General features: G+C 50.7%; 1 protein-coding gene across 1 annotated transcript; it reads right to left on the bottom strand.

The window, feature by feature from the left end:
• Nucleotides 1-918: 918 nt before the first annotated feature.
• ZNF703 (zinc finger protein 703) lies at nt 919-5,510 on the bottom strand. The gene is made up of 2 exons (XM_034965937.4): nt 4,730-5,510; nt 919-3,808 (listed from the first exon to the last, which is right to left on the bottom strand). The coding sequence occupies exons 1-2, from the start codon at nt 4,970-4,972 to the stop codon at nt 2,267-2,269; spliced, it is 1,785 nt and encodes a 594-aa protein (XP_034821828.2). The 5' UTR covers nt 4,973-5,510; the 3' UTR covers nt 919-2,266.
• Between the last annotated feature and the right edge of the window lie 17,969 nt (nt 5,511-23,479).

Here is a 23,479-nt window from a genome sequence, read left to right as displayed (position 1 = left end):
ACACTCGCGCAGGGCCTGTCTATGGTACAGGGGGCAGGCTCCCTGGCCAACACGTCAGTAAACAGCACCCGCCCTCTCTTGCTCGAGGATGCAGAGGCCAGTGTCAGTCGTGCGAGCTCAAGAAAATGGACGAGCCAGGCCCAGGGGCCCGGCTCCTCCGGACTGAGAGTGGCTTCAAGGTCTTGAGTCATCGTCGCATCTTCTCAGCAAAACCCAAACCCTGTTTCGAAGTTTCCGGGGCGCAGATGACCCAGGTCGACAACCCAGCGATGGCTGAGGGGAGCCCCCAAGCCTTGAGAAGCAACCCTCTCAGCAGGTGCCTTTACCCTCTGGTCAGGAGAGAGGAAACGCCCCACAAAAACAGCAGATAGGAATCCTTCGCGTTCAGAAGATGAGAAGAACCAAGGTGCCGTCGGGGCTAGTGCGGGCTGCGGCTTCTCTCCGAGGCCTGTCGCTCGTCTTCCTGCCACCAGGTGGCGCCAAAGGCATTTCGTCTCTGCCCGCCAGGCCGCCGGGCTCCAGGACTGCGCTGCCGGAGTCTCTGCCGGAGCCCTTGGTGCTGGGGTCCTGGGGTCCCTTCTTAGCCCCCTTAGCACGTCGCATCTGGGCCCAGAGGAAAATCCACTTTTACACACACCCTCCACCCTGGCCCCAGGAAATGTCAAGGCCTTTGAAGTGAGGCTGGGAGCTACATAACCAACTGGGGAAAAAAAATTAAAAGGTGGTTTTATGTTATTTGTAATGCGTTGGCAGAAGTTTTGTTTTTTCTCCCCCATTTCTTGAGGAAAGGCATTAAACTCGTCCTTGAACGGAAATCACAGAAGGAAACCATAAGGCATTTTAAACAAGAATAAAAGAAGGGCATCTGCTTAGGTGTCTGGAAGAGGGTGGGCGAGGCAAGAGAGAAGCACACCACGGTGTGAATATAGCCAAGTATTCCATTTATTAACAAAATAAGTCTTACCAAGGGAGAGCTCTGTTCGTCCCAAACAGGCCCCGCAGCCCCCGCGCTGCCGCATCAGACCAGAAGGAGGGAGGAGTGGGGAGAAGACCCCAGTCGCTGCGGGGTCCACTTTGGGGGCTCTGCCGGGCCAGGCCTAGGAGAGGGCGGGGGCTGCTGTGATCCGAGAGCTCCCTGACGCCCCAACCTTCCCCGAACGCAGCTAACGAGCTCGTGACGTCCGCTGACATCGCCACCGGTCTGCTTTGGAGGGATCTAGCGAGAGTCACCTACCCCACCCCTACTGCCAGGGGAGGGGTCGTTGCCCCCACGGGGGAGAGAAAAACAAGGACTATAATGCACTTCGCAAAATGTAAGGGGCCGGCTTCACGCCAGCGGGGCCTTCTGGGACTTTGAATTCAACCAGGTGAGCGCTCCAGGTGCCCCGACAGGCGCACTGTAGCCACTGGGTGTTAGGGGCGGGAGTCTGGAAGGTGACGGTAGACGGCCACTTGGGCCCTTCTGGGGGCGAGCCTACTGGTGGGGTCAGGGCTCTCCGTGCTCAGAGCAAGGTAGGGGAGCAAGGCCCTACTTTTGGGGGGCAGGGTCCAGACCAAGGACCCTATGCGCGGAGGGTGGCGGGGGAGGAGTCCCGGAGCAGTGTACCAGGTCAATAGAGCTCCAGGGCCCCTGCCACCCAGGTGGCCCCCTCCACCCCCAAAATGAGTTACAAAAAAAACCTCCTCTCTGTTACTTGTACAACAAAGGAAAAAACAAAACAAAACAAAACAAAAAACAAAAACAGAACCGCAAATGGAAGGAAACAAGAGGGAATGAAGGGGGAAGAGGGAAAAAGAGAAGGCGGAAACGTAGTTTTAAGTTAAGACTCATGCAAGAAACTCCCCAGGAAGGGAAAACAAAACGTCTAGAAGAACCCAAAGACCCCAACTCTCCCTCAAACCAAACCAATCAAAACCAAAAAAAAGAGGAAAAGGAATAAAAAATGTAAAACTTATATCTAAGAAAAAATAACAGAAAGGAAGAGGGGCGGGGATCATGTCGTTATTTGTGGGATTAATATTATTATTTGGGAGAACACAGACTTTTTGCATACCATTGACTCATGTGGGCCGTTAATGCACTTATATTCCCAGCTTGTAAGCTAACATTATAGTAAATAAATACACAGTCCGGTGGGGAAGGGCTGGGTGGGGAATCCCGGCAGGGTCAAGCAGTAGTGGAGGTTGCAGCGGCGACGGCAGGTGGGGAGGGAGGAGGAGGGAGAGGGAGGAGGGTGAGGGGGCTGGGGTGGAGGAAGAGCTGTAGTTACTGGTATCCCAGCGCCGAGGCTGAAGCTAGTCTCTGTCCATACAGCGCGTATGGCGAATAGTAGGGTCCGGCTGTGGGGAGGGACGGCACGGCCAGGCCCCCCGCTGTGGATAAGTGGCTCTTGCCATAGGGGTGGTACCGGCTTAGGCCCAAAGTGTGTGGACTCCGCAAGGACAGCGAGCCGGGGCTGCCGGGGGCGGCGGGCGGGGGGAGGTGCAGATGGCAGGAGGCGGCGGCGGCGGCGGCGGCGGCGGCGCTGCCCAGGCCCGAGGCCCCGGGGTAGGCGGCCAGAAGTTTCTCGGCTCCCGGCAGGGCCGTGTGGGTCCGTAGGTGGCTGAGCAGCTCCTCCGAGGTGGCGAAGCGCTTGTCGCACGGCCCACTGGCCGCCACCCAGTTGCAGCTGTGCGGCAGCGGTTCGTTCTGCAGCATGAAGCCGTAGGTGTAGAGCGGGTGGCCGGGGAGCGCGGCCTGGGCGGCGCTGGACGAGAGCGCGGCGGGCTGCAGCGGGTGCCCGGGGTACACCAGCGGGTAGCCCCCCGCCTTCAGGCTGGGCCCGGCAGGGTCGTGCGCGCTGCAGGTGGAGCAGCTGGAGCCGCCGAGGTGCGAGGCGCCGTGGTAACCTCCCAGGCAATAGGGGTCGCGGCATAATCCCTGCAGGAAGGAGGGCGGGGAGGCCCCGGTGAGCGGGCTGGAGCTGGGGGGCTTGCCCGGCGGCAGGCCCAGGCCCCCAGACAGCTGGCCTCCCACGAGGCCGGACTTGCTAGGATCCAGGCCAGGCACGAACTGAGACGGGTAGCCGGCGTAGGCGCCCACGATGGAGCCGTGGTAGCCAATGCTGGAGGGCGGCAGCGGGAACACCGAGTGGCCCGGCTTGTAGGGAGACACCGGCGCCACGTGGCCGGCCCCCACCAGCGCCGAGGGCGGCTCGGACTTGCGCCCGGAGGCCCCGGACTCGGCGCCACCGTGCGCCCCGGGCTCCCCACCGCCGCCGCGGCTCACGGCTGCCGGCTCCGGGCTGGGCTTGGGCTCCTGGTCTTTCTTGTCCAGCTCCCCGCCGCCAACCCCGCCGCCGTTCTTGCAGTCAGAGTGGTGCGGGGAGCCGCCGCGGGAGCCGCCGCGGGAGCCGCCGGGCGACGACGAGGACGAGGATGCGGAGACCGGCGCTCCATGCGGGGGAAAGGGCGGGCAGGCGGCGCTGGGGACCCTGAAGCCCGCCTTGTCTCCCGGGGACGAGGAGGACGAGGAGGAGGTGGAAGACACCGAGGAGGAGCCGCTGTCTTTGCGGGAGTCGCCGCCGCCGGAGCCCTTGGAGTAGGGCTTGAAGCTGGACTTGTCCTCGGCCGGTGAGTCCCCCAGCTGCTTCAGGGCCGCGGCTGCGGAGGCGGCGCCCGGGGCTGAGCGGCCGGGGTCCTTCTCCGCTCCCAGCCCGTTGGCCGCCGCCGCCACCGAGTTGAGTTTGGAGGAGGGCGGCGGGTCCGGCTTGCCGATCTGCGAGCAGGTCTGGGCCAGCAGCGCCAAGGGGCTCTTCTTGGCGTCCAGCTGTGGGAGACAGAAGCAGGGGGAGGGAGAAGGAGTGAGACTCAGAGGCCTGCGGGGCGAGCGGGGGCGCCCGGGGAGCTGGGCGGCGGCGCCACGGGGCGGGGCGGGCCTGGGGAGAGGGTCTGCGAGCGAGGGCCGGGCCGGGCGCGGCAGCTGGCGGAACTGCGCCCATACTGCCTCTGGGACCCGGGGTGCGCCGCAGGCCCTGCGGAAGGAGTTCACCCAGGACCCCTGCGGGAGAAGGTGACGTCTCTGGAGTCGGGGCTGTGACTCGCCACTTCCCTCTAATGTCCCCCTCCTCCAGGCCCAGGAAAAAACTTATTCCTTTAGTTTGGGGGAACTTCGCTTGGGACGGGTTTCTGGCGATGGCGCCGCGGGGTAGGAGCGGGAGCGCGGATTCTAAAGGAGGGGCTGCAGTTGGCGCTCTCTCCGTAGCCCCTCCCTCCCGGGGAGGGCACCCAGGGAAGAGGCAGGAAGAAAGATCCGGGATCGGGAGCGCCAGGGCGCCGTGCGCCCTCACCGGATGGGACAGAGGCGAAGTGGGACCCGGGCAGCCAGGGCTTCAAAGAAAACAGCCTGGCGTGGGGGGCGGGGAAGACCCAGCAGAGACCAACTCCTGGCTGGAAACTGGGGATCAGAGGAAAAGTAAAGGACCCAGAGGGGACTCCAGGAGCAAATCCAATCCGAGAGAAAACACGGAGCTCCGAAGGGCGAGCGTGGAAGGAGACCCTTCCACGGGGAAGCCTGGGGAAGCCCTGGTGGGCTCTGATCCCTCGGTTTTCTTCCCCTCCTCACTCAGCCCGCCAGCGTGACCAGACTTGGGTGTCGCACCGAGCCCCGGGGCGCTGGGAGCTGGGTCAGGGTCCCGGTCGCGGTGGGAGGAATGGGGCCGGCGCCCGGGGGCAGCGGCCGGGGACTGACCTCAATGGGGCTGACGGGAGTGGAGGACAGCGGCTGCAGGTACTCCGGGTGCAGGAGGTGACCGGTGTGAGCGCTCAGCATCTTCAGGACCCTGATCGGGAGCCGGTTCGCCTGGCGCAGGGGGTCCGCCGGTGGCAAGAGGGACACCGCTGCCGGCACCGCCGGCCTCTTCCCGCCGCCGCCGCTGCCGCTGCCGCTGCTTTCGGGTGTCCTTGGGTTAGATCCAGCGGGCGAATCGCTCATTTGGAGGAGGCAGCGCCGCTGGGGGGGCGGGGAGGGCGGGGGAGCACCGGGGAGGCGAGCTCCCGGGGCGGGTGGGCTCGCTCCGCAGCGTCGATCGCGGTGCAGCGGGAGCTGCGCCTCCTCGCCGCCTCCCCTCCTCCACCGACGCCGCCGCCGCCGCCGCCGCCACCGCCGCTGGCCCCGGCTAGCAACACAAAAACCTTCGCCTTCCGCGAGCCGCACGTCAAATAGCCGCGATCGGCAGCCACACTTCAAAGGGATCGCCGCGCCCGCCCAATCGCAGCTCTCGCCGGGACCCCGGGGCGGGGAGAGCGGCGGGCTGAGGCCGGCTCCATCGGTGGGCGGGGAGAGCCTTAAAGGGGCCGCGCCGCGCGCCGTCTCCGCCTCGGTCTCGGCCGCTCCCGGGATTCCTCCCCTCCCCCCGACTGGGCCTTCCTCGCCCTGGGGTCCCGCCTGGGACGGGACTTCTCCGGGACCCTGAGCTCTGCGCCCCGTCCTCCTTTCCAGCCGCTCTCCTCTCTCCCTTCTCACCACTGGGTGGGTGGGGGGTGATGCTGGCGGGGGCTGTAACCCCGCCGGCCGTGTGTGTCCGAGGTGGGGTGGGGTGGGGTGGGGGGGTGGGAGGGATCGCACGGCGCGGGCTCTGGGACGCTGGAGTTCAAGCCTCTCCCAGAGGCCGCCTGGGGGCAGGCCTCGCCTCGGGAGCCCGGGTCCTTCTCCAGAGCTGCTCCGGCTCTCCTCGGCCCCGCTCTCCTTCCCCTACTTGGCCTCCCCTTGGTGTGTTCACTTGGAAGCGCCCGAGCCTCGGAGGCACCCACTGTTCTCGGGACGCGGCGTAGGCAGCTCCAACTACTTTGAGCCCGTCTTGTCTGAAGCCTGCAAGTTTGTCTCCCTTCTGGAGTGACATGGTCGGCGACCAAGCGCGGGACCCCGGGCTGTGCGCGCTGTGCCTGCGCCCTGCGTTAGAGGCTCGGTGTCTGGTGTGTTACAGGCTTCTTACCGTGTCCTGCTGAGGGGCGTGAAGTTCCTCACTGTACCGCGCCCAGCTGCTACGAGGAGAGACCGAGATCACGGGCGAGGCGGGTGTCCCTGGAGGGGGATCTCTCTCTAAGCGCTGCTCGGCAACACAACCCCTCCGCCCCCCCATCCTTCTCACTCCGGGGGAAAAAGCACTTGCTTTCCCCAGGCAAATTTCGGGATAAAAACTTTTAATTAAAAATAACAATACCCTTCCCGACTCCCTGCGCCTTTCTGATACAGTGTGCATTGCTAGCTTCGCCCTGGGCAGAGATTTTACGTAGTCATAGTCCTGACATCCAAGTTCCGGATCCGCCGCTTTTCCGGAGGCGAAGTTGGTCCTTTGGGTGCCGAACTCTGGGGAGCCCACTTCTCCGTGCGCTCGGCGGCCAGTGGAGGCGCGCTGGTGTCACTGCCTGGCTCCCAGCACCACTTTTCCAGTCCCAATCCATCACTCCGGTTGTCAGGGCTGTCACTCGGGGCGTATTGCTCTAGGATGGCAGGTTCCCGACTCTGCCGCGCTGACCGACGCCTTGAGATGACCTGAGAACCCAAGATGGGGAGAGGTGATTTCAAAGGAGCTCTTCAAACAGAAAGAAATAGCTATCACGAATCTGTATCTTGCCCAGTAGTAGAAGACAGCAGACCCCACTTCCAGGCAGTATCAGTCATACCCGAAACTAAGTGCACTCCCTGGATCCATACTGTTTTTTGGGCAGCACTTATAGAATGCTTAGAAATTACACAAGCTGTAATTACATGTTCCCCAATTTTAATCTTGGTAAAATCATGTTACGCCGAATGGAAAGGGGTACCCTGACTGTGAGATGGATCCCACATTGCAGCAAGAGGGGTGCGGGAATGAAAAGGGAGGGAGTGATCTCATTTATTTCATCGTGGCAGGCTTCTCATGCCGACTTCTGTGCGGGCAGCCATTGCCATCACTGCAAACACCACCTGTAAAAGTCCACTGCAGGGCTGTGTCCACCCACAAGCCATTTTGCCTTCGGGAGACTGCTGTGTAGAGCGGGAAGGGCAGAAGGAAGCCAGGGTGCAGAGAGGCTGGCCTTTGCAGGAACGCAGAGGAGGAGGAGCTGGGCAGAGGGGAGACCTAGGAGGCTGTGAAAGATGAAAGACTCCCTGATTATTGTAACCAGCCCAGCTGTGAGAGGGAGCCAAGGGATCCTTCTAGGGCCTGAGCAGATGTGTGTTAGAAATGATTAATGGGAAATAAGTCAGGAGGAAAAGGGGAGGGGAGAGGGAAGAGGTATTTAGGAATTTGGAAAACAGAGCAGGAGGCAGCTGAAAGGAGAGAGGGGAGAAGAGAGAGGACAATAGAATATTCACTCTCTGTTTGGAGAGGAAAAGAGAAGGAAAAAGGTAGTGAATGAAGGAAAGGAAGGGAGAGAAGAGGAGGTAAGGACAGACTGGCAGGATGTGATGGGGGATTTGCCTAGGTAATACTATACTGTCCTGTTAAAAACACCTCACTCCCTGAGCTCCCAGTGGTAATTACTGACGGGCACACAGATTGGCCTGCTCCCACCTCCTGGGAAGTGGTAGGACACACCTCCGAAAGCATGCAAGGCCGGAGGGACACCCTTTGAGCTGCTGGTCAGGGCAGCAGGGTTTCTTTGGCTGGATCCATCCAAACGTCTTAGGAGGGAAAATGAAAAACCATGCATAGCCAGGCCAGAGGCCTAATTAAAACACTGCTAGATGATTATTACAATTGGGATTCACCATTCACTTAGCTAAAATGCTAACCTATACAGAGCACTAAATGGGGCCCTCGGGGCCTGAAGGCAAGTGTAGTTTTCAGAGGAATGGCTTGTCACCTGGGAGGGAATGTGGCTCTGTATTCAAATGGGCTGTGTTTATGGAGGGCAATGTGGTTGGAAGGCCCGAGTAAGACATCCCTGTTCAGGACATAAGACACAGGTTCTCCCTCTGCAAAAAAGTGGCAGATGCGTGGCTCAGGGGCCTTCCACTGTCCAGGCCCTCCTCAGATGGCCCTGGGAATGAGCGGCCACCATTAAAATGGGACAGGGGAGAGGGCTGCCTGAGAGTGCCCCCATGACACTGTGGTGAAGAATGACAGTTCGGTATGTCAGGCGCTTAATAAACATCAGGTGTTGCTATCATTCTCAGTTCAAGCTGAAGAGAGTCAGGCCCAGAACCAGGCTGCTGTGGGGACCCCGGGCAAGTGAACCTCCCTAAGCTTTGGTTTCCTCCAGGGTAAAATGGAAGCGCGGCCACTTCAGAGTTGGGAGACCAGAAGCAGACAATGCATGTCACCTGTTTCATGCTTGGCACAAAGAAAGTTGAAGGTAAATGATGGCTGTAACCGATTGCATCATTTGTGTCTGAGGAGCAATTGCTCAGGGGAGCAGCCACATCAGCACCAGATTTAGCCCTGGGAACCCAAGCAGAAGAGCCCAGGTTGTCTCTGAATTCTACAGAAATGAAAGTAACCCTTCCCCAGCCTCCAGTTCAATGTGTCTTTTTTTTTTTTTTGAGACGGAGTCTTGCTGTCTTGCCCAGGCTGGAGTGCAGTGGCATGATCTCGGCTCACTGCAACCTCTGCCTCTCGGATTCAAGCGATTCTCCTGCCTCAGCCTCCCGAGTAGCTGGGATTACAGGCGTGTGCTATGATGCCTAGCTAATTTTTGTATTTTTAGTAGAGATGGGGTTTCTCCATGTTGGCCAGGCTGGTCTTGAACTCCTGACCTCAAGTGATCTGCCGGCCTCAGCCTCCGAAAGTGCTGGAATTACAGGCATGAGCCACCGTGCCTGGCCCGCAATGTGTCTTAAAAAAAAAAAAATAGCCCATCCCTCCCTAGAAGCCATCAAGAAAATCCTTTAAGAAACTGTGAATATGTATAGATTATTTTTTCACTACTTCAATTTACATAAAATTCACCACCCAGGAAAAAATGCTCGAGTCAGGTTAAGACCTAGAGGGGGTAGATTTGTTGTGTGGGGTTAATGTGTAGTTTTCAGTCCTTGCCGAGGCAGAATTGCCTGAATGATCGCCTCTCTCTCCTCTCTCTGCATAACACTCAAACCCTAATGGCAACAACATGAAATAATATCTCACTGGGTAACTATTTACATTTTTTTTTTTACAAGCTGTAAGAACTCTGAAAAGTCTGCCTCATAGAGAACTTGGTTTTCCTCCCTGGCGCTTAATATCTTTCAGCGGCTGGCAATTACTGCTTTGGCCGGGAGCCCTGATTTAGCACACTGCACTCAGGGCACTTGAAGGCGCTTCCTCTGTCTGCCCCATCCCCCGGCTTCAGACACAGCCTGGGGCACGAGAGGGGCACCAGGGAACAGTGGGAGCAAGCAGGCTAAGACCAGGACAGCCAGCCCTGCAGGAAGCCCGCCCCACCGATGACTCAAGAGGCTCCCTCTTCTACATTCTCACAGTTGGTATTATGTTCTATTATTACACCTATCACATGGCATCTGCCACTATTTGCTTCCTTGTCTGATCTCCCACTGGACTGTGAATGCTTCTTGTTTTCCTCATCCTCTTTGTGTACTTATTGCCTAACAGAGCGGTTCACCATCACCACAGTAGCCAACGTTGAGTGCCAAACGCTGTTCTAAGCACTTTGCGTGCATTCTCTCGTTTAATCCTTGCAGAAACCTTAGGAGATGGGTCCTATGGTTACTTCCATTTCACAGGCACAGAAAGGTTAAGTAACTTGCCCAAGGCCCAAGCTGGTAGGAGGTGAGCCTGGAGTGTCAAATCCAGGTCCAGGCAGTCTCAGTGCAGTTAGTACCCAGTGAATGTTTCTGATGAACGAAGAATTTTACAAAAATAGGGCTATTTATTTATATCACACCTCACTGTATTCCCAAAAGGTTTAACACGGATGATTGTATTTTTCAAAATGTTGATTGTATAAACATGTTACAGTACCTTTTCCCAAATGCATTTTTTTTTTGAGACAGAGTCTTGCTCTGTTGCCCAGGCTGGAGTGCAGTGACGTGATCTTGGCTCACTGCAACCTCCGCCTCCTGGGTGCAAGCGATTCTCCTCCAGTCTCAGCCTCCCAAGTAGCTGGGATTATAGGCGCCCACCATCATGCCCAGCTAATTTTTGTATTTTTAGTAGAGACAGGGTTTCACCACGTTGGCCAGGCTGGTCTTGAACTCTTGACCTCAGGTGATCCTCCTGCCTCAGCCTTCCAAAGTGCTGGGATTACAGGCGTGAGCCACTGCGCCTGGCCCCAAATGCGTCTTTGGGTCCAGCATCTCACAGCAATTTTCTTTCCTTTGGGCAGGTGTTATTATCCTTGTTTGACAGATGAGGAAATGGGCTCAGAGAGCTTAAGGGAGCGTCCAAAGTCACACACAGCAAAAGGCTGGCAGAGTGGGCACAGAATGAGTCCTTCTCGGTCCCTTCCCTGGTTCTTGGTCTATTGCCTTCTGCCACTGTTGTTGTGTGGACAGAGAGCTAACTCCTTTTGATAAAAGAAGGAAGAATGAACTCCTTTTCCTCACCTAAGAATTTCCTCTAGAGATGTGGTGGGGAGGAAGGGACAAAAGGAAGTGCGGACCAAAGCTTATCTCCAAGCCTGTGCGTTTGATCCGGGTCCTTGAGCAGCTGCTTTGAAGAGGGTGGTTTGGTTTATCTCCTATCAGCTCCTGGGGAGATAGGCCGGGGAGATGGAGTAGGTGTGCTTTTGAAGTTCTCCTTCCTTAGCCTGACCTGCCCTGATACATCAACGCTAGCCCTGGGCATTCACCCCTGACTGCTTTGTTCCTTTGGACCTTCAAGTTTCTTAGAGATTCCTCTTTTAAGTTGCTAATGTTGCTGGGAGGCGTCAAACCCTTGTTATCAGCCAATTGTGGTTAGCAGAGTGAGTGTTCCTCCCAGGATAATAATAACATCTATTGAACACTTATCCTGCTAGACACTGTATTGAGCACCTTGCCTGTAATAACTCATTTACTTCTCACAGCAAACCATGGTGAGCACTATTATTATGCCTGTTTTATAGGTAAGGTACTGTTTTGTAGGTGAGGCCCAGAGAGGTTAAGCAACTTGCCTGAGTTACACTGCTAGAAAGTGGTAGATCCAGGATTCAAGTCCAGATAGTTGGTTCCTGAGCCACTCCACTCTACAGAGTGCAGGACTGAAGGAGAGGGAGGCTTAAAGTCAGAGAGAGCAGGAGGAGAAACTGAAGACAAATTGATCATTCTCCAGAGGGCTGGTCTTCTCCATCAGATTTTCCTTTCATCTTGAGAAATGAGAAATAGGGGAGGGAGAAAACTGAGGCAGAGAAGGAAGTGAGGGGAGCTTCCATTTATTCCATTAATTGATTAGATTGAATTGATTAACTCAATTAATCATGCATTCAGTTACTCTTTATGGACCACTTGGTAGGTGAAGGCTCAAGGCGATTTCATGGTGGGTAAAGACCAGAGGAAGCCAGCAAGCCCCGTGCCTGTCTCTCGATGATGCACATTCAGCAGCTGCACGTTCCTATCCTCTCTGCATCTGCGTGCTCCTTTTGCAGATTAAGAAATAAAAAAGTCAGGAGGCTGTAATTGAAATCCTGCTTAGTATCCCCATCTTTCAGTTGCTCCCTGATTTTTTGTTTGTTTGTTTGTTTGAGATAGGGTCTCGCTCTGTTGCCCAGGCTAGACCTCAGTGGTGCAATCACGGCTTCAAACTCCTGGGCACAAGTGCTCCTCCCACCTCAGCCTCCAGAGTAGCTGGGACTACACGTGCATGCCACCACACCAAGCTCATTTTTAATTTTTTTTTTTTTGGTAGAGATTGGGGTCTTGCTGTGTTGCCAGGGCTGGTCTTGGCCTCATGCAAGCCTCCTGCCTTGACCACCAAAAGTGCTGGGATTACAGGCATGAGACACTGCGCTGGCCCACCCACTTTTTTTTTTTTCTTTGAGATGGAGTCTTACACTGTTGCCCAGACTAGAGTGTGGTGGTATGATCTCAGCTCACTGCAGCCTTGGCCTCCCAGGTTCAAGCTATTCTCCTGCCTCAGCCTTGCAAGTAGCTGGATTACAGGTGCACGCCACCATGCCTGGCTAATTTTTGTATTTTCAGTAGAGACGGGGTCATGTTGGCCAGGCTGGTCTTGAACTCCTGACCTCAAGTGATCTGCCCTTGTTGGCCTCTCAAAGTGCTGGAATTACAGGCCTGAGCCACTGCACCTGACCCCCACTTCTTTTTTAAGTGCATTTACTTCAAATTAAATTCAGATTTCCAGTAACGTTTACCGAGCAGCTTCTGGGTGCAGGCATTATTCTAGGTGTGTTCATGCACCTTCTCTCACTTGGGTGGAAGGGGAATCCAGGATTAGAGTGAAAGGCCCCTGAAATAAGAAGCAGGGCCCATGCTTACCTGAGGGCATTGTGCCCCCCAGCATCCTGCCCTTCCCTGCATTGAGTGACCGCTAGCCAGAACCACAGGAAACCTCAGCCCCTCCAGAAGACCTTGCTGGGTGTCAGGCTGTGAGTTATCACCTGGTTCTGACCCTTGCCGTGGCTTTAGTCATGAAGGTGATGATATTTCCATGACCCCCTTTCTAAGGAGTAAGCGTCTAGGCTTGTCCAAAATGTGCCCCTTTCTCGGCCAGTCTTCCAAGCTGGGATGGGCAGCTCCAAATTCATTTAAACAAACACAATTTGAGAAAAAGGGGAGCTGTTCAGGAAGTGACTTGATGATCGCAAGTTGTATTTGATAAAACCAAATTCTAAGATGTCAGGAAAATTTCAAGGAGTGTTTATTTCAGTGGCCCTCTGCCAGCCTCTGCTTGGAGAAGGGGGCCTGAGAAGTGCGGCCCCAACCAAACTCATGGCCAAAAGTATAATGGTTCATTCAGAGTGGGGATTTACATAACAAGCCCCCTTTAAAAGTGATTTAGAATTATTTTTAAGTTTGTCAAAAAATGCATTTTATTTATTTATAATGAAGTGCATTCCCATGGCACCAATTTCCAAAGCTATGAGTGGAAGAAACCTTCTTCCAGCTGTTGATCATTCTCAGTGCATCAGTGCTTTGAGTTTATTGCCCATCCTTCCAGAGGTATTTTTTCACATATTGGCAAATACATATATATATATATATTTTCTTCCGCCACCCTTAAACTTTTTTTTTTTTTCCATAGGTTTTTGGGGAGCAGGTGGTATTTGGTTACATGAGTAAGTTCTTTAGTGATGATTTTTTTTTTTTTTTGAGACGATGTTTCACTCTTGTTGCCCAGGCTGGAGTGCAATGGCGCGATCTTGGTTTACCGCAACCTCTGCCTCCCTGGTTCAAGCGATTCTCCTGCGCCACCACACCTGGCTAATTTTGTATTTTTAGTAGAGACGGTTTCTCCATGTTGGTCAGGCTGGTCTGGAACTCTCGACCTCAGGTGATCTGCCCACCTTGGGCTCCCAAAGTGCTGGGATTACAGGCGTGAGCCACTGCGCCCGGCTGCATTTTTAATTTCCATAGGTTTTTGGGGAACAGGTGGTATTTGGTTACATGGTTACATGAGTAAGTTCTTTAGTGGGGATTTGTGAGATTTTGGTGCACCCATCACCTGAGCAGTATCCACTGAAGCCAATTTGTAGTCTTTTATCTGTCACCCATCCACTCTTTCCCCTGAGTCCCCAAAGTCCATTGTATCATTCTTAGGCCTTTTCATCCTGCTTATGAGTGAGAACGTACAGTGTTTACTTTTCCATTCCTGAGTTACTTCACTTAGAATAATGGTCTTCAATTCCATCCAGGTTTCTGTGAATGCCATTAATTCATTCCTTTTTTATGGCTGAGTAGTATTCCATATATGTGTGTGTGTGTATATATATATATATATATATATATATATATATATGCCACAATTTCTTTATCCACTCATTGATTGATGGGCATTTGGGCTGGTTCCATATTTCTGCAATTGTGAATTGCTGCCACCCCTTTTTTAAAAAATAGAATCTCGTGCAGGTGCTGAGGCTGGAGTGCAGTGGCACAATCACAACTCACTGCACTCCCAACCTCCCGGGCTCAAGTGATCCTTCTACCTCAGTCTCCCAAGTAGCTAGGATCACAGGTGCATGCCACCATATCCAGCTAATTTTTAAAAAAATTTTGTAGAGATGGGGGTATTGCTATGTTGCCCAGGCTGGTTTTGAACTCTTGGGCTCAAGTGATCCTTCTGCCTCGGCTTCCTATGGTGTTGGGATTACAGGCATGAGCCACTGTGCCTGGCCTCTTTCCCCCTTTTATAAACAAATGGGAATATACTATATGAACTGTTCTGTACTTGCTTTTTATTTATTTTTATTTTTATTTCTTAAAGATAATATATTTTAGAGATTGCTTCATGGGCTTCTATGTTTTGTTTATTTATTTATTCCAGTTTCACAGCATTGTTACATGGATATGCCACAGTTTATTTAACTACTCCCCTACAGCTAGATATTTAGTTTTTTTGTTGTTGTTGTTGTTGTTTTTTTGAGACAGAGTCTTGCTCTGATGCCAGGCTGGAGTATAGTGGCTCAGTCTCGGCTCACTGCAACCTCCTGCCTCCTTGGTTCAAGCGATTCTCCTGCCTCAACCTCCCGAGTAGCTGGGCCTACAGGTGTATGCTACCACGCCCAGCTAATTTTTGTATTTTTAGTAGAGACCGGGTTTCACCATGTTGGCCAGGTGGGTCTCCATCTCTTGACCTCGGCCTCCCAAAGTGCTGGGATTACAGGCATGAGCCACTGCGCCTGGCTGACATTTAGATAGTTTTAACCTTTTGCTCCTGCAGTGCATAACTATATATGTCATTGTATACATATAATGTCATATATATGTATGTCATTTATTCTCAATGTGTGCTAGCATGAGTATAGGGGAAATTCCTAGGAGTAGAATTGTTGGGTCAAAGCTATATGTGTTCAGAACAACTCTGTTTTAAGAAAATTGGTAGGGTAGCCTTGGAGTGTGTTAGAAATTCAGCTTTGGGGCCAGCTGTGGTGACTCACACCTGTAATCCCAGCACTTTGGGAGGCCAAGGCGGGTGGATCACTTGAGGTCAGGGGTTCGAGACCAGCCTGGCCAACATGGTGAAACCCTATCTCTACAACATATAAAATTATTAATAATTACAAAAATAATAATAATCATTATTTTTGTATTAATAAATACAAAAATTAGTCGGACATGGTGGTGCGTGCCTGTAGTTCCAGCTACTTGGGAGGCTGAGGCAGGAGAATCACTTGAGCCCGGGAGGCTGAGGCAGGAGAATCACTTGAACCCGGGAGGCAGAGGTTGCAGTGAACTAAGATCTCACCACCGCACTCCAGCTTGGGTGACAGAGCGAGACTCAGTTAAAAAAAAAAGAAAGAAATTCAGCTTTGGGGTGTGAGCAGGAATACACAGGAAATGCCTCTGGGACCTTCTGGTCACATTCATTTGGAGAACTATAAAGGCTCATAGAGGAAGTGGTTGCATTTCCATCTTTGGATTTAAGTAAATATCATGCTTCGCATGTTCCCCTTCTCCCCTTCCCACCCTCTCCATCCTTTAGTAAGAGAAGAAGGAGGAGAGGAATACATCAAAGCTAGCCTAAAAGAATCCAGGATATTGACAAATAGATATTTTAACGAAGCAGAATTTCCAGTAACTGAAACCTAATTAAAACTCTGGTTTATCCAGACCTTTTTGGATCATGTTCATAAAAAGGCAAAGGTTATGTCAAAGACATATTTATTGAGCCCAATAAATATATGAAATGATTTTGGTAGCGTCAGCAGAGGTTCATCTTCAGGCTTAACCATGAATTGCCCGAATGATAACTGTAAAGCACTGGAAGATATCAAAGCATGAAATAAATAATTATTGTTAGTAGAGGACTCACCAGGGCAGGAAAGTTGTCTTTATTTTGTCCTTGTTTTTATTTATTTTTTGCATAGGTATTACCTGCAAAATTTAAAGGTACAAAGGGCGCATCTATATAATTTCTCAACAAGGGCGGAGATGTTGAGAATTTTCTGCTTTATCAACCATTTACGAAGAAAAAAACAGTCAAGCAGAGTCTCTCATTCACTAGGCATTTTGGTTTACACAGCTTCTCATTGCAAAGACTCACAGCTCAAGCCCCCCATTTTTTTTTTTTTTGAGACAGGGTCTTGCTCTGTTGCCTAGGCTGGAGTGCAGTGACATGATCTTGACCCACTGCAGCCTTGATCTCCCAGGCTCAATCGATCCCCCTACCTCAGCCTCCCCAGTAGCTGAAGCCCAACTTTCGTCTCTTCACCATCAGTCCCGGGCTTGGGCCTCGGGGTCAAACCGCACTCTTTGTGAGTGACTTTGACTCTGTGACACTGGGAAGAAGGATCAGGACTGGTCAGTATCTTGATGTGCTTGTAGAGTCAGGATGAGTGGAAATTCCAGGATGTCTAAAGTAAACTTCTAGCAAGAATTCTAGTTCTGTGTCACCCACTGCGTCTGTGTCACTTGCTGCCCCGTGTGCTGAAGAGCAGTCACTGGGCATCCTGAGGCACTCCTTCCGTGTCTCTCGAGGCCTGACATTGATGAGGTCAGCACCACTGCTTTCTTCCAGGGTGTGTTTGTTTTTCTCCTTAATTTCCTTAAAGAAATAAACCAATGTACAAATAACTAAACAGCAACAACAACAAAATCAAACCAACCAGAACCAGAAAAGCGACAGCAGTTAAAAACCATGAGTCCAATGTGTCCTTTTCCTTATGTTTATTCTCACTTCCCATCAGGCCTGAATGGGCTCTCCCAGGTCTCTGTCCTCTCTCTAAGCTGGGTGAATTTTTCATCACTGCAGTCAAAATGCATAATGATGACTTTATTGATGACAGGAGACATGTTTTAAAACAGTTGTTTTAAAACAACTGACAAGAGCTGCAAGATGGGAAACGACAAGAAAGTGAGATTTTTTTTAAATTAGGGAGGATGGGATAGGAGGCTGGCAAAGGAGAAGTGTTTTCCTTATCAACTGTTGGAATTTATGCTTTCTTCCTTGAACAAATAAAGCAAACTACCCAGGGCCAGGCGTGGTGGTGGCTCATGCCTGTAATCCCAGCACTTTGGGAGGCTGAGGCGGAAGGATCGCTTGAGCCCAAGAGTTCGAGACCAGCCTGGGTAAGAAAGCAAGGAGAAATCCAGGTCTCCAAAAAAAAAAAAAAAAAAAAAAAAGCAGCAGCAGCTGACCATGGGGATGCACACCTATAGTCCCAGCTAATTGGGAAGCTGAAGTGGGAAGATCTCTTGAGTCTAGGAGTTCGGGGCTGCAGTGAGCTGTGATCACACCATTGCACTTCAGCCTGGGTGACACAGTGAAACCCTGTCTTAAAAAATAAAAAGTAAAAAAAACATTCAGGGCTGGGCGTGGTGGCTCACGTCTGTAATCCCAGCATTTTGGGAGGCCGAGGCAGGTGCATCACTTGAGGTCAGGAGTTCGAGACCAGCTTGTCCAAAATGGTGAAACCCCATCTCTACTAAAAATACAAAAATTAGCTGGATGTGCCTGGTGGTGTGTGCCTATAATCCTAGCTACTCGGGAGGCTGAGGCAGGGGAATCGCTTGACTTGGGAGGCAGAGGTTGTAGTGAGCCGAGATCACGCCACTGCACTCCAGCCTGGGTGATAGAGCGAGACTCCGTCTTAAGAAGAAAGCTGGGGTAAGGACATTGCATAATAACAGTACTCAGACACTTGGGCAATAGGGCTTGGGGTGCCCTTGAACTGCTTCTTATGGGGCCCTCTCACAAGAGACATTGCTGTATGAAAATGCCAAGGTCACGTGGGGGCCAGGAGAAGGTGAACTCCACTCCCCAGCCCCATGATGCCTGCGTGATGTCTCAGGTCAACTTAGCAGGTATCTATGAGGCCCCCAGACATGAGGCTTCCCAGACGTGGTGAAGAATGCAAGACAGATGTCCTCAGAATGTCAACAGAACAGTAAAGGCTGTTGTACAGACAGTTCACTGAGGATTCATTGGCCTTAGGGAAGACAAATACAGTTGTCTCAGCCTGTGCTTGGGATCAATTCCTTTCCTATGGCTACCAACTGGCGATTGTAATCCTCTCCTTAGGGCTGCTCCCTCTTAAAAATCTGGAGGGAGAATTAAAGAAGATGAGAACTTAGCAGAGTTTACTTGTGTCCTACAGGAGAGAGAGGAGAAACAGAGCAAAAATCAAGAACACATGAGGGCAAGGAGGGAAAAGAAAGCATTTACTTAGCCGAGAAAGAAGCTGCTGTTTCCTCTGTGATGGGAAATTTTTAAAAAAGTCTCAGGAGGTGGTGATGAGACCCAGGGTTTGGAAGGGAGTTAGAGTACTCCTGGCACATCTTTTTAATTTTATTTTTTAAAATGTTTTAAAACTCGGATAGCCTTTTTCTTTCTTTCTTTAAAATATTCAACTTTTATTTTAGATTCAGGGGGTACATGTGCAGGTTTGTTACATAGATATATTGCACGATGCTGAGGTTTGGGGGTACGGTTGATCCTGTCACCCAGGTAGTGAGCATTGTACCCAATAGTTAGTTTTTCAGCCCTTGCCCCGCCCCCCAGTAGTCCCCAGTGTCAATTCTTGCCATCTTTATTTCCATGTGTACCCCATGTTTAGCTCCCACTTATAAGTGATGACATGCAATATTTGGTTTTCTATTCCTGCACTGATTCTCAGGATAATGGCCCCCAGGTCTATCCACGTTGCTGCAAAGAACATGATTTCATTATTTTTTTTTATGGCTGTGTAGTATTCCGTAGTGTATAGATACCATGTTTTCTTTATCCAGTCCACTGTTGATGGGCACTTAGGTTGATTCCATGTCTTTGCTATGGTGAGTAGCTTTTGCACATCTTTTGAGAAAACTTCTTTTCATGGTTTGGGGGCCCAAGTGTGATGAAGAGGATGGACTGGGAGCAGCCAGCTCTGCTGAAGGGTCTTTGATGATTCCTCTTGTTGTTTCTGGTAAAATTATGTCGATATGGAATCTACTTAATTAATTCAACCAGTTTGTCACTTCTCAAGTTGTCAGGGATTCAGCCCTGGGGGCAAAGATAGCCAGCAGAGGTCTCCAGGGCCCTGCACCCAGCAGCCCGCCGAGCTCAGGCCTGGGCAGGGCAGAGAATTAAAAGCATTTAGTTAACTTCTCCTTGGGGACACAAATTCAGACCTTCTTAGAACACACCCAGTCCCTTACCACTCTGCAAGCAAAGCATGATATTGGTTTCTTTAACCCCAATAGGTTTTGCCAAATAAGAGAGCGTTAATATCCCCCTCCTACCCACCGCATGGATTGAATTACTTAAAGCGTCTTTTTGGAGATGTCAGCAGTTTAATAGAGGCAATAACTCAGGGCTGCCCTTGTGTTTTATTTTTCTGCCAGTATTTAGTTAATCAAAGAATGCAAATTAAAACACCTTAATTTATATAATATCAATACCAATGCCTTAAAACATTTGGCATAACTGCTCTGGCACGTCCCTTACATAAACTCTTCAGAGTAGTGCTAATAAAAATGAAAAAGGTGGTAAATCAAATTTAATTTATTCATTTTCTGTATGGTATAAAAGCATATGCCAAAATCAAGTTATTTATGAGTGCATCATAACAATAGGCATTTTTAGTGGCTGCAAATGACAAAGAAGATTTTCAGAGGGATGTGTGTTTTAATTTTGAAACTTCTCTAGGTACATCTATTTTCTGGGCTCCGAGCTCTAAAATTTATATTTTTGCACCCATATCTCCAGGAAAAAAGTAGGTTTAGATATTGAAAAACATATTGAGCCTAAAAACATGGCAATATTCACTCATAAAAGCAGCTGCAACCATCTATATGTAGATAGACATATACACAATACGTCCTATGGTATATGAATCTGCAGGTGAGATAAAAGGTTGGTGATTTATATCCGATTTCTTAAATATTCCATTAAGAGGATTATCTCACAGGAGGCTCAGATACAGACAGCATCGGAAGGGATTTGGTGTGCGGCTGCTTTCTTGGAAGCCTTAGAGATGAACTACATGTACGTGAATGAAGAGCTGGACTCCCATTTTCATCTTTCCCCTCCTCTGCTGATGTATCTTTCTTTGTCTGATGGATCTGAGCCTTGAGTACATTTTATTCGGAACTGGAAAGACTGTATGCTGCATTCAGGCTACTGAAGGATGGCATGCTCTCCCTCCCCGCCCTGGCAAACCTCCCAAATGCAATTGTCCTTTTAAAAACCTCTTCCTCACCCAGCCTTTAACTCAATAGGTCACAGGCCATGTGGGAGAGTGGGGAGAAGTTTGGGAGAAACCGTCTCCCCACTGACCATTCCTGATCCCATCCTGACAAACTCAAGCAAATTCACAAATACAACCCTCTAGCCGGCCCATGGCCTCCCTATTTGGGAGGAAAAAACTCAGTATGATACTGTGACATATTTCATTCATTATCTGTTAAGGTGAGCGTGGCAAACCTGGCTGAAGTGGCAGAATATTGGGGCTCATCACTTGGGGGAATGATTCAGGAGTGGCATCTTTCTGTGACCTGTGACAGCCACTTAAGGTTGTGGGACGACTACTACAAAATCCCAAATAAAGTATATCCTAGAGCCTTTCTTTTCTTTTCTTTTCTTCTTTTCTCCTCTCCCCTCCTCTCCCCTCCCCTCCCCTCCCCTCCCCTCCCCTCTCCTCCCCTCTCCTCTCCTCTCCTTTCCTTGTTTTAGAGACAGTGTCTTGCTCTGTTGACCAGGCTGGAATGCAGTTCTGTGATCTTAGCTCCCTTCAGACTCAAACTCCTGGGCTCAAGCGATCCTCCCGCCTCATCCTCCAGAGTAGCTGGGATGACAGGTGTGTGTCACTATGCTGGCAAATTTTAAACATTTTTTTTCTTGTAGAGAAGGGGTCTTGCTATGTTGCCAGGGTGGTCTCGAATTCCTGGCCTTAAGCATCCTCCTGCCTTAGCCTCCCAATATGTTGGGATTACAGGTGTGAGGCACAGTACCTGGTCAAGACTTTTTTTTTGATGGTAAAAACAGTGATATACCTTTTACATGGGTTCCATTTGGAGGTAACAGGATTCCTTCCTTTGCTTCAGACTCATTGCAATAGCAAGCTAGAAACTTACACTTTCAAGTAGCTGCTGCTTCTTTGGAGGTGCAAAACAGAGCCAGAGAAGGTTCTAGAACAGTTAATTGTAACCACTTCCCTCCCCCATCAAACGTCCCCTCCAAGCCATAGTGTCTCACTGGTTCATGGGAGAAAGAGTCTGGTGTGGCCAACAACTGGCTTGAGGGGCATGTGGAGCTTTCTGCATATTTTATCAGGGCACTTGGCATCAGAAGCTCTCACGGAAGGCTGGAGGGAGCCAGGGGGCAGGGTGTCTGGGTGGGCACTGGCTGGGCTGTCCCTCAGTGTGTCCATGTGGAGCCTACACACCCCACATGTGATTGTGGGCATATTCTATCTTTTTTCTTGCTACCTGTCATCTTTAAAAGCCAGTTTTTGCCTTTATATTTATTTATACTCCTTCTACCGCCATAAAAGATCTGAGGTTGCTTACAATTTCAAATGCAGATGCAGTAAAACCTGAAGCCATTAGTAGAAAGGTAGAAAGATCAGAGCCAAGTAAAAAGGAGGAGGGGGAGGAATAAGGAGATTAATTATACCAGAGGGGAAAAAAAGCTTAGATTAAGGAAAGAGAATGCAATTGAGAACAAAACCCAGCTCCTAACTCCCTGGTAGCTTGGTGGGCGGCTGCCAGCAACTGTAATCACAATAGATTATTGCACCTCAAAGGCAGGTTTAAATGCCTTCGCGTACTCCCTGGCAGAGTGAGCTTGGTCAAGCCACTTCAGCTCTCTGAATTTCTATTTCCTCATCTGTAAAATGAGGATTAAGTGAACTCATCATCAGGTTCTTGTGAGAATTCAGTTCAACAGCAATGACAGACAGTAGCTCTCACTCTCATAGCAGGTGCTGTGTGCCAACGACTGTTCTGTGTGTTTCACACAGAGATCACTAATCAATTCTAAGATGCATTTTCCCTACATTTTAAACATCTCTGACACTGATAAAAAAGGCACCATGTCACTGATCATTTAACAGCAGTTGTTTTCTTTCTTTGTTGGACCTAAAATAACAGCGCATTGCAGATGAGATGAAATATGTTATTAACTCATGAAAGCCTCATAATGTAACTTTATGAGGTAGGTACTATTTTTGTCCCATTTTATAGATGAGGAGACTGAGGCATGGAACATTTAAATGCCTTGTCCAACACTAGCTGTCAAGCAGTGGAGCTGGGATTGAAATTCTCGTAGGCTGTTTGACTCCACCAGTTCACTATTCAGCCTTTCACACAAAACCAACTTTCCTTCCTTCCTTCCTTCCTTGGTTCGTTCCTTCCTTCCTTAGTTCCTTCTCTTTCTTTTCTCTTCTCTTCTCTTCTGTTTTCTTTTCTTTTCTTTTGAGACAAGATCTTACTCTGTCACCCAGGCTGGAGTGCAGTGGTGTGCTCACAGCTCACTGCACCCTTGACCTCTCAGGCCCAATTGATCCTCTCACCTGACCCTCTTGAGTCAATGGGGCTACAGGAGCATGCCAATATGCCCAGCTAATGTTTTTATTTTTTGTAGATATGGGGTTTCACCCTATTGCCCGGGCTGGTCTCAAACTCCTGGGCTCAAGCAATTCCCCCTCCTCGGCCTCACAAAGTGCTGAGATTACAGGCATGAACCACCACACAGTCTGGGCCAACAAAACTTTCAACAACAAACATTTCAGCTAAACTTGCACTATTGAGCCCTGGCGATATAAGATGAAAAGGTATGTACTTGCCCTAAAGGATTGGACTCTCTAATGAGGGGACCAACGTGTAAACAAGCCATAGTATCTCAGGGCATTAATATTTCTGTGGAAATATTAGATTCAAGGCATAGAGGCAGAGAAGGGAGAGTTAATTGATTTCTCTCAAGCGTTGGCCCTAGGGCTTAGCTCTGCAGTGGGAAATATCCCTCCAACAGGTCATGAGCTACTTTAGTGAACACGTTCTTCACAGCAGAGAACCAAAGGCCCAGGCACCTCACCTATGGCCCTTTCTTCTGTGGATGAGAGGAGAGCTGGGAGCAGCAAATCTTGAGGGAATATCAGGCTCTCAGGCAACATTTGTAAGTGAGCTTTGAGACAGACACCAGCGGGAGAGCTCTGCCTTGTAAGGTTAGGGCTAGAGGCTTTCTGATTCTGGACACCGAGGCCAGGAGGGTGGGGAAATCAGGGAAGAACCTAAAAGGGGGAAAAATACATGGCCTCTAAACCACCTGTTTAGAGTGAGAAAATGCAGCTTCCAGAGCAATGGGGCAATAGTCACTGGGACGCGGTGAGGGGTGGTGGAAGAAGAAGCAGGAGAATCCCCCAGTTTGAGACCCAGTTTTGCCTCTTAGGAGCACATCATCCTTTGAGTCTCAATTTTATCATCTGTCTAATGGGCATAATAACATTG

The sequence above is a fragment of the Pan paniscus genome, chromosome 7 (genome assembly GCF_029289425.2).
Source record: "Pan paniscus chromosome 7, NHGRI_mPanPan1-v2.0_pri, whole genome shotgun sequence".
NCBI lineage: Eukaryota > Metazoa > Chordata > Mammalia > Primates > Hominidae > Pan > Pan paniscus.
The sequence above is the reverse complement of the archived record's forward strand: the minus strand, read 5'-3'. Positions and strand labels throughout refer to the sequence as shown.

What these genes read in the sequence shown, in the direction of transcription:
- ZNF703 (XM_034965937.4), bottom strand. Translation starts at nt 4,972, where the DNA reads ATGAGCGATTCGCCCGCTGGATCTAACCCAAGGACACCCGAAAGCAGC. An exon ending in CTCCCGTCAGCCCCATTGAG is followed by an intron (nt 3,809 to 4,729) that starts GTCAGTCCCCGG and finishes TGTCTCCCACAG; the next exon opens with CTGGACGCCAAGAAGAGCCC.